General features: G+C 54.2%; 2 protein-coding genes across 7 annotated transcripts; one reads left to right on the forward strand and one right to left on the reverse strand.

Moving 5' to 3' along the window:
- The first annotated feature begins 1691 nt into the window (after window positions 1-1691).
- Window positions 1692-6149, forward strand: GNPDA1 (glucosamine-6-phosphate deaminase 1). 2 transcript variants are annotated; one of them, XM_082063832.1, is made up of 6 exons: window positions 1692-2203; window positions 2582-2683; window positions 3644-3826; window positions 4531-4715; window positions 5195-5369; window positions 5635-6149. In XM_082063832.1, the coding sequence occupies exons 1-6, from the start codon at window positions 2080-2082 to the stop codon at window positions 5730-5732; spliced, it is 867 nt and encodes a 288-aa protein (XP_081919958.1). In that variant the 5' UTR covers window positions 1692-2079; the 3' UTR covers window positions 5733-6149. The 2 variants fall into 2 exon arrangements, with proteins under 2 accessions (XP_081919958.1, XP_081919959.1); XM_082063833.1 differs by having other exon boundaries at window positions 2043-2203; window positions 2586-2683.
- A 1025-nt stretch (window positions 6150-7174) lies between these two features.
- Window positions 7175-13194, reverse strand: RNF14 (ring finger protein 14). 5 transcript variants are annotated; one of them, XM_082063825.1, is made up of 9 exons: window positions 13085-13124; window positions 12454-12521; window positions 12139-12301; window positions 11458-11609; window positions 10587-11111; window positions 9939-10167; window positions 9125-9297; window positions 8852-8982; window positions 7175-8255 (listed from the first exon to the last, which is right to left on the reverse strand). In XM_082063825.1, the coding sequence occupies exons 3-9, from the start codon at window positions 12290-12292 to the stop codon at window positions 8204-8206; spliced, it is 1416 nt and encodes a 471-aa protein (XP_081919951.1). In that variant the 5' UTR covers window positions 12293-12301; window positions 12454-12521; window positions 13085-13124; the 3' UTR covers window positions 7175-8203. The 5 variants fall into 5 exon arrangements, with proteins under 5 accessions (XP_081919951.1, XP_081919949.1, XP_081919952.1 ...); XM_082063823.1 differs by lacking the exon at window positions 13085-13124 and adding an exon at window positions 12698-13036 and having other exon boundaries at window positions 12139-12282; window positions 12454-12578; XM_082063826.1 differs by lacking the exon at window positions 12454-12521 and having other exon boundaries at window positions 13085-13194.
- Window positions 13195-13863: the final 669 nt, after the last annotated feature.

Below are 13863 nucleotides of genomic sequence, written 5' to 3' on the forward strand. Positions count from 1 at the left end.
TCAGATACCAGGAAGTTCTTCACTGTTTGAACAGCGAGCTGCAAACACAATCACATGCATGAATTATCATACCTAAAAATACCCTGCATGCAACTCACACATACAACCCAGCCCTGGAGCGATTCCTCAGGAACGTGTGACCGCACGACGCGCGCAGATCCCCGGGACGTGGGCAGAGCAGGGCAGCCGTGGCCGCAGGTGCACGTGCCTGCTTCTCTTGCACTGCTGTAGATCTTTTCTCTCATCAAAACATGTTCTGCTTTTACCGGGAGCTGCCGGCTGCCTCCCGCAGCTTTGCGCACGGTGTCTGTCGAAGCGACTTGCACAGGAGATTCAGGCGAGAGCCAGACCCTTTGCCATTGACAGAGACCCACGGCATTTGAATTTAAACCTGATACTTTTGCCAAATCCATCCTGACTGGGCTGTGTGAGCAGAGTGGTAGGACGCTGCGAAGCCGATGCCCGAATACAGGAGCTCTCCATATCTCGGAGGTGACAAAGTGCAGCGAAGAGGGCAAGAGGATGGGGTGATACCAGCACAGCCCGCGCTGGTGGCACAAACCCAACAGTCACCCTGGGGGAATGTGGCTGCTGCCCCACAGCTCACTGCTGGGGAGAATCCACAGCGTCTCTCGCAATCAGCTCCTGTGCGCTCTGTGCCTCCAGTGTTTGCTTCTCAGCAGTCCCCGAGCCCCGGCCGTGTTTCCGTGGTAACGCTGAGCGGTGCGGGTGGGTTATCTGCACCATCGCGGTGCCGGTGCACGCTCCCTGCCCGGCGCTGCGGCGCCGTTGGCTCTCACAGCAGAAGCTGCTGCAGCACCGCGATGTTTTGCTCAGGGCAGGAGGCCGTGCCGCAGATTCCCCGTGTCCCCGGGGAATGGACTGAAGCGGGCGCAGGGTGGGAATCGTTCAGCCCTCAGCCAGGTCCTCGCTGCCCCATCCCGGTTAGCACAGCCCTCGGTTAGCTCAGCCCCTCAGTTCTGTGCCTGTGGACCCACAGGCGCTGATTCCAGCAGAACCGATGGGTCTATCGCACCGATACGGCCCCGATGGGAAGCGGAGAAGCTGTTTCACGCAGACCCACGGCCCAGGCTGCGCTGCAGGAAGCCGAGGCTGCCGCTGCCATCAACTCCTCACCCAGCACCGCAGCCGCCGGAACGCTTTCCTGCCTGCTGGCTGACCAGCTGATGGAAGCACACGGCACTCGCAATCCATTGACTCTCTGTGGCCTAAAGTTCTTCCTGTGTCCGACCGCAGTGCCCGGCTGCAGCCGGCACACCCAGCGGTCCCGGCCAAACGCAAACTGAGCCCAGACTTCTCAGCGTCCACCAGATGAGATCAGGAGCACTCAGTCTAGCCAGAGCGCTAAAATCACTAAAATGCATAGGAACTGCACAGGCTGGATCCTAGCAAAGCAATAGGGATGTTAGACTTTCTTCTAATGACAGTCAAAGCTGTCTAACTTGGAAATAGGAGCTTTGCATCTCAACAGCGAATGAAGGCTTCACAAGGAGGGTTTGGGCACGTTTCCATCACAGCTCGAAGGCAGCACGAGTGACAAAAACTGAGCTCAGATTAGAGGTCTGGCCTCACCAGCGCCCGGGACAGGGGACGGACACCGCCCGGGACAGGGGGCGGACAGTGACTGGGACAGGGGACGGACAGCGCCCGGGACAGGGGACGGACAGTGACTGGGACAGGGGACGGACAGCGCCTGGGACAGGGGACGGACAGCGCCCGGGACAGGGGACGGACAGCGCCCGGGGCAGGGGACGGACAGTGCCCGGGACAGGGGACGGACAGTGGCCGGGACAGGGGACGCGCAGCGCCCGGTCCTGGCCGCGCTGTTCGAACAGACCGGTAGCACCCAGCCACTCCACTGCCGGGTGCATTTAACCGCTTCCTTCAATTCTAACCCTGAATTCTGACCCCACGGTCCCGCCGGCACCGGGAGGGGCCGGCCCGGCGCTCACCCAGCGCCCCGGGGGCGGCGCGGGCAGCGGCCCGGCCGGTGCGGGGTCCCGGGGCGGAGCGGGCGGTAAGATGGCGGCGTAGCGGCGCTGTCCGCCCGGCCCGGCCATGAAGCTCGTCATCCTGGAGACGTACGCGCAGGCCAGCGAGTGGGCGGCCAAGTACATCCGCAACCGCATCGTGCACTTCGGGCCCGGGCCCGGCCGCTTCTTCACGCTGGGGCTGCCCACGGGTGAGTGCGGGGCCGGGAGCGGAGCGGAGCGGGGCCGGGAGCGGAGGCGAGCGGGGCCGGGAGCGGAGCGGAGCGGGGCCGGGAGCGGAGCGGTGCCGGGAGCGGGGCCGGGAGCGGAGACGAGCGGGGCCGGGCTGAGAGTGGGGTCGGGGTCCAGCAGCGGAGCCGAGCGGGGAAGGGAGCTGAGCGGCGAGCGGAGACGAGCGGGGCCGGGCTGAGAGTGGCGTCGGGGTCCAGCAGCGGAGCCGGGAGCGGAGCGGGGTCGGGGGCCGGGGCCGGCCCAGGAGCGGAGCGGGGTCGGGGGCCGGGGCCGGCCCAGGAGCGGAGCGGAGCGGGGCCGGTCTGGGTCCGCTGCCCGGCTGAGCCACGGTCCCGCAGGCAGCACCCCGCTGGGCTGCTACGCGAAGCTGGTGGAGTACTGCCGGAACGGAGACCTCTCCTTCGAGTACGTGAAAACCTTCAACATGGACGAGTACGTGGGTGAGTGGCTGCTCTGCGGAGCTGCGTGTGCGGTGTCTGCGCTGAGGGGCTGATGGGCCCCGCACCGAACGTCCCGTCAGTGCCCGGTGGGTGTGGAAAATCCGCCTGCAAAACGTTCAAGGTCGGGAGGATAAAATTTGCATTGGCCAAGGGAGTTAATAGGGACAATTTGAAAACCTGTATCAGAAATATGAAAGGGTATCAGGTGTAACCTGGTACTATCCGCACTAGATGCTGCTGCATTTTACCTGAACTTAAGGACTGAGCAGCTAAGAGTCCGTCTTGTCGCAGGCTGAGACACGGTGCGGTGTCAACCGCCACCTCTGCCCTGGGTGCTAAAGGTCACTTTGGCTCCAGCTCTCTTACAAGGACCTGTCCGAGTGTCCTTCCAGAACCAGCTGGACTGTTGTTTATGGAGCTGTGGTGAAACAGCCTCTTCAGAAGAAAGAGTACAGAGAGATTAGTGGGCAAGCCTGAAGCTCCAAAGGTGGAAAACATACAGACTAAATATTTGCCAATGGCAGTTTTACTCTGGTTAAGGCTTCTGTGAACAATCCTATCAAGGAGCATTAGGGAGCAGGCAGTCTGGTGTGGGTTTATAGCATTCAAAGGGAAAAAAATGTATACAATAAGTTATTTCCCAGGCTTCTGCACAGTTTTTTAATTGTCTTTGTTAATACAAACCGCGAGGAAGGCTGAAGAGGTGGTAAGAGCTGAGGCACAGTGCACGCCTGCTCTTCTGGAACATCCATCGCATGTTAATATGAGCACACGTGTTACCGGAGCTATTGTGACTGATTTTAATCGTGCTATTTAGGGAATTAAAAACAAGTCATGGGAGTTGAGGGAGTCACAGAGGACAGAGAAGGCAGCTCTGTTACCAAACCGCTGCAAGGCCGTGTAGGTGGTTGTGTGCGACGTTCTTTCCGTTGTCTCAGCCCCTCCGTGCTCTGTCACCAGGGCTCCCGAGGGATCACCCGGAGAGTTACCATTCCTTCATGTGGAATAACTTCTTCAAGCATATTGACATCTCGGCAGAAAACGTGCACATTTTGGATGGAAACGCACCCGATCTGCAGGCGGAGTGTGACGCATTTGAGGAGAAAATCAAAGCAGCTGGAGGAATCGAACTCTTCGTTGGAGGTGAAAACCCAAAGGACCAGCGGTGTCCAGCCACGGGCAGGACGCGCTGCCTTTCCTCCGCCAGCCACCTCATTTATTATCGGGAGAGCTCATTTCCAGTGGATTTGCGGTGAAAGCCGCCCCATACTCCATCGCTCTTGTGTTTGCTTGTCTTCCGAAGCACCAGTGTGTTAAGTGTTTCAACCCAGTAAGGGAATCGTTCGGGGAACGAGCAGGAGAAGCAGGCAGGGACACGTTTAAGATGCAGCTGGACAGGGTGCTGGGCCATCCTGCCTAGACCAGGCTTTTGCCAAGAAAGGTTGGAGCAGATGATCTTTGTGGTCCCTTCCAACCTGGTACTCGATGATTCGATGATTTGTACCCAATACAAAATACATTGTAATTGTCAACGCTAACAGGAAACTGCTGGGAGTAGTCAGGGAGTGCAACACAAACTCTTCCCATCCGTTTGCTGTAACGTTCTGCAGCTACTTGTTGTCCCAGCACAATCAGGGAAGAGTCTTTGTTGACTTCTGAGGGGGCTTTTGATATCATTCCTACCAAAAGCAAATTCGAGCTTGAGCAGAAAAATTGCAGGTGTTTTTCTCAGATCTGTATCTATTCCTGAAGCACCCACTGTCCTTGTAATAGGAGCGTTGTTGGCTCCGCTTCCTGCAGCAACTGTCGCAGCCACTGATACGCTTCTCCCGCTCTGTCTGTCGCAGGGATCGGCCCAGATGGTCACATTGCCTTCAACGAGCCCGGATCCAGCTTGGTGTCCAGGACGCGAGTGAAGACCTTGGCTATGGACACTATACTGGCCAACGCCAGGTTCTTTGATGGTGACCTCTCCAAAGTCCCCACGATGGCTTTGACGGTTGGAGTGGGCACTGTCATGGACGCCAGAGAGGTTCGGAGAAAAGCGGTCACTGCCTCTTGCTGTCTTCGTTTTTGCTCTGCTAATGCATTTGTGTAGCCCTGCAGTATGGGTGTGATCCACAGGGAGCTAGAAAGGTTCTTTGGTTAAGAATCTCATCTGGGGAAATAACGGCAAGAATCACCAGCTGACCTGGTGTCACCCCAGCAGCTCGTGTGAGCTGCACGGGACAGCTTTAACCGACTCTCTGCCTTCATTTTATACTCCTTAACTCTCAATAGGTGCCCACCAGGAGCTCAAAGGATCTGAATCATTAAAATGACCCGCCAGGCTATGATTTAGTTGACAAATAAAATGACACCAGAGCAAACAGAAGGATGATACAGTGAAGTTCCCCTGGGAGATGTCGGATGTCCCCGTAGGGACCGGGGTGGCTCCCGTAGTTCAGCATTGGGGCTGTGCTGTCTGACCGCGCTCCCGGCCCTGACCGACCTGCTGTGCTTGGAGTGCAGGTGATGATTCTGATCACGGGAGCCCACAAAGCCTTTGCTTTGTACAAAGCCATCGAAGAAGGCGTCAACCACATGTGGACGGTGTCTGCCTTCCAGCAACACCCCAACACCGTGTTTGTGTGCGATGAGGAAGCCACGCTGGAACTCAAAGTGAAGACGGTGAAATACTTCAAAGGTGAGCGTTCGGCTCTTGTACTCAGTAGGTGGCCCAAGCCGTGTTTTGTATGAGATGTTTCTGTTCCATCAACTCCCAAGGGAGTAATTCCTTCAATAAAACAGCTGAGATGTACAGTGATAATAAAAGCGCAAAGGTAACGGCTGTGTGGGCATGGGAGCAAAGGAACAGCAACTCCAGCAATGTCTAATTTCATGAGCACTCCATGAATGAGAGTTTTGCTTTGTTATGTCTACTGAAGTCATCTTTGTACCTTCTCCGTTAGGTTTAATGCTGGTTCACAACAAGCTTGTGGAGCCCTTGTACAGCATGAAGGCGGCGGGAGCAGAGAGCAGCCAGGCTAAGAAGCCGTACAGCGATTAACCTCAGTGTTCACAGTGCCTAGCAGCTTTTCTGCTGGAAACCGGCTGTGAAGAAAGGGAATCTCTGCAGAATCTCATATTTGGTCTTAAATTAGCAAAATGATCGTGTGCTTGCTTCTTTCCATTAAAAAGACAGAGGCAACACCTGCCTTATTGAACCAAATGAGGAAGGGATCCAGTATTCTGTGTTCCACAACCTCCTGCCACTTACTCCCTGCAGGTAAAGTCAGTGGGGAATGAGCTGTTTAACCTGGGAGGCAGCTGCAATGGGGACTGAGGCCCCAAAGGGCTCTGCTCCCCCTGGGCTCAGCCTGGCTTGCACTGCAACACAAACTGGGCAGCATTTATGTTCTTTATGCAGAAATTTGTAAGCTGCTGGTCTGTAATATCACTTTCCACAGTAAACATCTTCATCTTTTTTTAAGTGGTCTTATTGACTGTATCTGGTGCTCAGCCTCACTGTGCCAGTGAAACATGGAACAGGGCAGGCAGCTGAACCGGACTCGTAATAACCAGCTTTGAACAGCAACACCACAGCCTTCAAAGCAGGAGAAACACCTGTTATTTTGCACAGGATTTCTCCATCACCAAGATCCAAAGCTCTATTAAAGCAGTTTGGTAGGAATGTTATAGCTACTGCTGCTCCTGATGCAAGAGCTTCCCCCTTGTCTGGTTTCCACAAGACACCTGCAGTGGGTCTGTCCTGCCCGTCAGCAGACGTTGCATTAACAAGTGGGGATCCTGAAAGGGGAGGAGGTCACAGCTCTCTGCCTTCTACCACAAAACATCTGCAGAGACTCCAGCGCTCGTTCTGTGCAGGCACAGAAACGGAGCAGGTGAGGAGCGGTGTAGAAGTTAACAGAAAAAACCAACAAAGAAAGTCTGCGCCACGTCAGGTGGGTCGCCAGCCGGGCTCTGTCAGGGAAAACGGGTTCTGGTTTTGGCTGTTCGACATTTGCAGCACGAGCAGATTGTCCTATGACCACAGTCCCCTCCTGGTCCCCTCCTCAGGGGCTCTGTCCCCTCTGCCTCGTGCAGAACACGGGGCCCTGAGTGCCCGGAATTCAGGACACGGTGTGGCCAACATCACCCTCTGTCCCCATGTGTTCTCGGGAGCAGCGCAGTCCCTGTCACCCCCTCTGCCCCAGCCTGTGTCACCGCAGCATGAGGCCATGGCCACCCAGAGCAGCTCTGCCCCACACTGACCTGCGCTGCCCCAACAAACACAACCAGGACACTATTGACCATCTTAAAGTGAATTTAGTGCATGTGAAAGGTGCAGGAAACACAATTCAAACTGTACACAACAGAACCTTTCCCTACACACTGTCCCACAGCCTCAACCAAGACCATCTCTCATCTTTTCAATCACAGCCAATCCCAACAGTACAGACTTTCATCCTCTGTGAGAGGAGCTAAATCAGCACTCATTTTGCCCAAATATCTGAGTATAAATTTATTTACCAGCAGTCAACACTGAGCGAGAGGTGTTCACCTGGAGTGTCTGAAGTTTTCCAGTTCCGAGCTATCCGTCTGGACCCTGCGAGTTGTTTTGAACACAGCACACACAGTTGTTAATTTCAAACCAATTTTTTAGACCATTCTGCAAGTGGAAAAACTTTTTAAAAATAGTGCTTCCCTCCAGTAATTACTTTTATGCTGAAAAAACTGAGATCTTAGGGGAAACAATTTGGGTTTTGAAATAATTTGAAGTGCAAGAACAGTGGAAATAAGGGATCCAGTCAAGAAGGAAAACTCAAATTTGTGATGAAGAATCTGACTAATACTTCCATCCTCTGCCTGGCCACGTATGCAGCGCATCCCCTCAGCGCTCACCGCTGTCAGAATAAGGAGCAGCACCGTAAGTTAATACAACAGCAACACAGAGAGAAGTCAAACTGCTCCAATGTCTGGATTTGGTTGGGCGCTTCTGCCAAAGCTCTGGGCGACACGCAGACCCCGGCGGCACAGCCAGCGGGAAGGGGAGGGGGAGGATCAGCTTCACCATCGTCAGGAAGCATCAGCGGCGGAGCAACGAGCTGCTTTTCAGAGAAACAGCTCAGGAAAGGCCAGAGAAGCAAAAGGTGCAGGATACTCCAAAGGTCTGTCTCCTTGAAGGAAATCCACCAACATTTCAGTGACTTGGGATTTGGTTTTGCTTGTTTGCTTTGGAAAAAGGGGCACTTCCTCATCATCCATTTTTTCTGTAATTTTCCACCTTCTGACTGGCTGTATTTGTCTTTAACACTCGATATGACTGGCAGGGGCTTCCACGGTGATCCTGACCACAGGACAGGTAAAGCGGCTGCTTTGGTTTTGGCAGCAGCCTCTGAAGCGCGCGGATGCTGCAGCGCACGGCAGTTACCGTTCTTCTGCCACGCACCGGAGAGAAAAGAGAACAAACGTGACCAAAATGGAAAGCATCTGTCGCGCGTTTGTTCAGCTTTTGCTGCTCGAGAAGGCCACGGGGTTTCAATCTCCAGGTTCCAAGGGCTCACCATCAATAAGCATCATGTGAAACAACCTGCAAGACAGCCAGGGAGGTATATCAGGATGTACAAAAAATAACACGCGTACAAAAACCTCCATCTAAATGCAACAAAAAATACAGAAGTGGAAACATGACGGCTGTGAGAGAAGGGAATGTGAAAAAGAACGGCCAAGGTAAAAAGAAAAGAATCCAGTCAGCCACAGCCATTCCAGCAGAACAGCCAGCCGAGGACTGAACGAACTGTTGGCGTTTGGACTGTTGCGCCCAGACACCGCGCAGCCCAGCGCCGGGCACAGCCAGCGGAACACAGCGGTTCAGAGGCTGCTGTAACCACAGCGCGCTGACCTGCCGGCCCGTCCGTCTGTCCGGCCAGCAGCACCGCCCCGTGTCTCTCACACACCCGCGCAGCCACCAGCTGAGCCGAGTCTGCAGCTCGTGCACCCAGAGCCTGTGTCGCGCTGTCACACACCTGAGCGTCTGCGAGGAACCGCTGCCCCCGGGCGGTCTCTGGGCACAGCAGAAGTGCAGCGCAGGAGCAGCCCCGGCACGCTTCTCCGGGATTTTAAAGCAAAAGTTTTAAACAAAAAACCAGAGTTATGTCACTAGAAGAAACGTGTGTAAATACCCACCCGTTAAAGCAGGGGGAAGCTGGGTCATTGTAGTGTGCGTAGGGGTCTTTGTTTGGCAGACGACCCATACAAATCCAGCAGAAATGCAGCATGCAGCTTGTACACGTCATCTTGTTACAACCATCCATTTTCTGGGAGGGGGAGGAAATGAGAAAGAGCATTAACAAAATCTGACCATGTCAGGGTTTTCTCTAAACGATAACAGTCCTCAAATTACATCAACTAAGGAAAACATTCCACACCGATTCCCCAACCCTTCCCCTCTGTATTTACCTCTATGGGGGCAGCACAGTTAGGACAGGCCTTGGAGTTGCTTTCCAGCCATTCTTTACTGTCCATCTCCTCCAGGATTTTCTGAATCACTCGTTTCCCATAACGTTTTTCCAAGAATCTTTTAGTTTCTCCGTCTCCTTCTAAATAGTCTTTTCGCAAAGATAATAATTTCTCTGGGGAATAAAACAAACAAATCAGCTTTTCTAATACATTATATAAAGAAGTCCAGCTAATAACAGCATATTCTCAAAGGAAACTAACATCGTTAATTCAAAGGCAAGTAAAACATTAACATATATAAGAAAAAGATGAGAATATATAAACCCCTCTGCCTCCAAATTCAACGGTTCTACAAGTTTCATCATAAAAGAGACCAGTCAATGGAGTTAGAACATATCTACGATGTAAAATAATGGAAAAACATCAATGCTGTTTCTGAACACACATTCAGTGAATCTCTGTTACGTGACTTTAAGACCCACCAGACAGAGAAGCATCCACCTGATTCCAATCTCAACTCTGACAAGAGAAAGTGGTGGATTTACAGGAAAGGGTCAAAAAAGGCACATGTACAATGATTCCTCCCTTGCCATGGCCTCTCACAATGTGGCCATCAGCAGTTTGGGGACTTCCTCAGCTGGGGAGTGTAACCAAAGGAATATTTTGAATGGCTGACAACAGACCTACTGCAAATGAATCTCATTTTCACAAAGCTCACGTGGCAATGAGCTTCCTTGCTCAATTTCTGACCTTCCCTCTTTTTCACATCCCACTTAGTTGCTATTCAATGCGGTTCTGAAATCCAATGACCAACCTGCCGTGAGTCGACACGGAGAGACCCCGTGGTACGTCATTCGACAGAAGGTACAGAAGGCGTAGTTGCAGCAGGAACAGATGCCCATGATGCTCTCGGGATCCTTCATGACCGGGGTCTGGCAGCCGCGGCGCGGGCAATACACCACGTCTGCCATCGTGTCCAGGCTGGACTGCAGCAGCAGGCGGTCGTAACGCGCAAACAGCTGCTCTCCAACCAGCTCCTTCACCTGGACAGAGACCAAGGGGAGAGGACGCGTCTGAAACGCTGAGCCTGCTGCCAGCAGCAAAAGCAGGGAGTCAACAACAAAGATCCTACAGCGGGGAGGGATGCACTTTAGAGTCTCCCATAGCTCATGAAAATGCTCCTGGAAATGCCATTTAACAGTGATTAATCAAATGAAAAGCACGCAGCGTGAAATGCAACAGGAATCCAATCAGGCCTCTGGCCAAGGCCGGTGCTACTACAGTGAGCAGAGTTCTGCGCCAAGTGATCCAGGTTTAACTCCAGAGCTCTGTGTGACTCACGAGTAAGAACAAACCTTCCCCAGGTACATTCCTGGTGCTCAGCAGGACAAGACACACCTTGGCTGCCGTAATCACCAGCACCTTACAGAGCTCGACCGTCACCGCTCCCACGTTTCGTTACCTGGCCGGGAGTAGCAACCGACGAACACTCCGAGTCGGGACAGTTGAGACACTGCACCTTCCCGTCCCTGATCTGGATTTCGAAGTAGTCCTTGAGGCACGCTCTGCAGTACACGTGGCTGCACTCCAGGAAGTACATACACTCGCTGCCCAGCTTCTCGCAGAAGCAGATATTGCACAAGAACATCTTGCTGTCAAAGCATTTCCTCCTCTGAGCCTGATCCGAGTCCAGGATTTCCCTGATCAGACTGGACAGCGACTCCACGTCCTGCACGGCTCTGGCATCGAGGATTTCGGCTCCAGCCGCGGCTGCGCACGCTGCATCCCCGCACTGCTCAGCGCCGGGAGGGAGCGACGGCGGCCCACTCTGCCCGCTCCCTCCATGGCACATCTGGAGCTCAAACGGGGAGGAAATCTTCAGATAACTCAGTGTTTCTTCCTTCAGAAACTGAATCCAGGCAAACAAGACCACGGAGCCTCGATTCTCTTCCCATATGTTGTCCAAGTGCCTGCAAAGAGTGCTGAGCTAGAAAACAAGAACAATTCAGGGCTCAGGAAGTTCTGACGACTCGTCACTGTTTGCCTCTCCTCCCATGCTCCTCTTCAGTGCCACCTCACATTTCAGATTCTGGAGGTGTTAGTACAGACAAGAAATACACACAAAAATAATGCTCACAGGTGCAGCTTTCACGCCGCAGCATGGTGAACACATAACCATAAGGAGGAAACAAAAGAAGAGCCAACAGAATGAGCAACGTGATGACTTTTTGTCTTCGTTTGACTTTCATCTACTGCACTAACGTCCCCCAGAGCACTGTTGGTTACCCCAGGCCACAAAAGCTCTGTTCAAGTGTCAAAACTGTTTCACAAACCTGGGCCTGGGAGAGCCATTTTCCACGGAGGGTGAACACGGGTGGGGAGGTCGACGGGTAGTCAGGTGGGAGCTCAAACTTCAGCACAAGGGGAGGCAGAAAGCTGACGGTGTATTCGCTGCGGGTGCCCTGGAGGGTCTCTGCGGAATTGCCTGAACCAAAGACGATGGAGAAATAACAAGATAATGAAAATAATGAAATGTAGCTCCCGGTGACAGCACCCAATATATCTTGTTTCAGGTGATACGTTTCTGGGTTTAAAATCCAACCCTCAATAACTAAACTTCTCAGTGCAGTCATAGTTCATGGAGCTGTATGTACAAGGTGAGATCAGGAAACACCAGAACTGTGAAATACCAGATCCTCCATAAACAAAGGCCACGGAAAGACATATCCTCAAATCAAAAAAAAAAGCCACATGTAATAAATGAACTTAATTATTCCAAAGAAATACTATCACTCATCTCTAATTTTAAAGCGCACTAAGGAGGTTACACGTATGAGGATGAAATCACCCACTCGGATAGAAACCCAAACAGCACGACAAGCACAGAACGGGGTCGGTCCTGCTCTGTCGCTCAGAGCTCCCACGGCTCACTAGAGCAGCAAACACCGAAGCACCTACCTGGAAATGAGCCCAGGCAAACCTCATTTTGGAATAACACAAAACGGCCAACTTACCGTTCACAGAAACGATGAAGTCTTGGGGCAACTCCAGAAAAATCCTCGTTTCTCCTCCTTGGGCAGACTCGGATCTCTTGAACACGTCCTCATCGTAAATGCTGGCCAGAGCCAGCAGCTCGTCCTCCTGAGCTTCTTTGTCCTCTGAAGACATGGAGAGTTGCTGTGGAGTTAACACCACGCTGCAACGTCAACTGGATTAGCACATCCCAGTCAAGCCATTCATTTGGACTTTATACTGCTACAAGATGACTTAGAAACACTAGAGTTTCTAGAGCTCTAGACTGGGCAATACAGCCCCATTCCAGCAGTTACCTGTTCGCTCCCAGCCAGCAGCGCCAGTCGAGGTGCTGGTTGCCAGCGCAGAGCTCCTGAGCGCTCCTCTGGGGAACCGCAGACCAGGAACTGTTATTGTCATATAAAGCACGAACAATATCGACCTTTGTCAGCAAAGCGCACACGGTTACGGCCCCGGCACCTCTGGGCTCTCTGCACCCAGCAAACAAACGCTCCAAGGGACTAAAGTCCCTCAGCGTTTCCGTGACTAACGCTGACAAACCTCCGCTCAGCCCCGCCCCGCCGGTTCCCTTTGCTCCGCTCGTCTCTCCGCAGCAGCCGCGATCGCTGCGGCCCCGCCGGGCCCTGGGCCGCCCGGAGCCCGACACGGGCCGATCCCGCCGGCCCCGCCCGCCGCTGCCCCGCCAGCCCGGGCTGCTCGCTGCTCAGCAGCGGAGGCGGCGGCACCGGGGAACCCCAGCCCAGCGTCCGGCTCAGGCTCCGCACACCAGCAGCGCTACGGTCGCTATTTCGCTTCCAGCCATTCCCCCCTCCCCGCCTCACGGCGCATCACACGCGGGCAGCAGCAGCGCCCCCGGCTCCCCGCTCCCCAGAGCCCGGCCGGGCCCGGCACCGCCCGCTGCCGCCACCGCCCCGGGCCCGGCCCGACCTGCTCCCGCCTCAGCGGCTCCTTCCGCCGCGGGACGGCGAGACGAGAACCGGGCCCGGCCCACCCGGAACAGCCCGGCCGGCGCCGCGGCTGCGGGATGAGGGGACGGCGGGCGGGGCCGGCACAGCCCATCGCGCTCGCTGCGCAGCGCCCCCGGCGGCCGGGAGGACCGCAGCGCCTGCTCTGTTGCAGCGGACGGACGGACAGATGTTCCAGCAGACATCCGCGTCTGAGAGCGAGGGAAATTCGGGAACTGTCAGGAACTCAGAGCTAGGAGGCTGCACCAGATTTATGTTTAAAGGAGCTTACTTAAAATTCAGAAAACAGTTGCAGCACTTCCTTGCATTTGCCAGAAATTAAGTACAGAAACACCTTTGCTTGAATGCATGAACAGTTTTCCACAACCTTCCACCACTTATTCCCTGCAGGTAAAGTCACTGGGGAATGAACTGTTTAACCTGTGAAGCAGCTACAATGGGGACTGAAGCCCCAAAACTTAAATGTGAAGATACATGAAAGCCCAGCGTTCCAGACACCAAACGGCTGATCACTGTGGGCTGCGTTCCCTTCGGTGAGGACAAGTGCACTCGGGCTCGCTCCTGCTCCGCAATGCACTTTGACATTGCACTCACTTAAAAGAGAACTGCGCTGGCTCGGCCGGGGAAGGGGAAGATTCAGCAGCACGTGCACAGCTCCGAGTCGTCACCGCAGCACGAGGCATCGCCCCCCAGAGCAGCTCTGCCCCACACTGACCTGCGCCGCCCAACAAACACAACCAG

Source organism: Streptopelia decaocto (genome assembly GCF_964273445.1).
Source record: "Streptopelia decaocto genome assembly, chromosome: 12".
Classification (NCBI taxonomy): Eukaryota; Metazoa; Chordata; class Aves; order Columbiformes; family Columbidae; genus Streptopelia; species Streptopelia decaocto.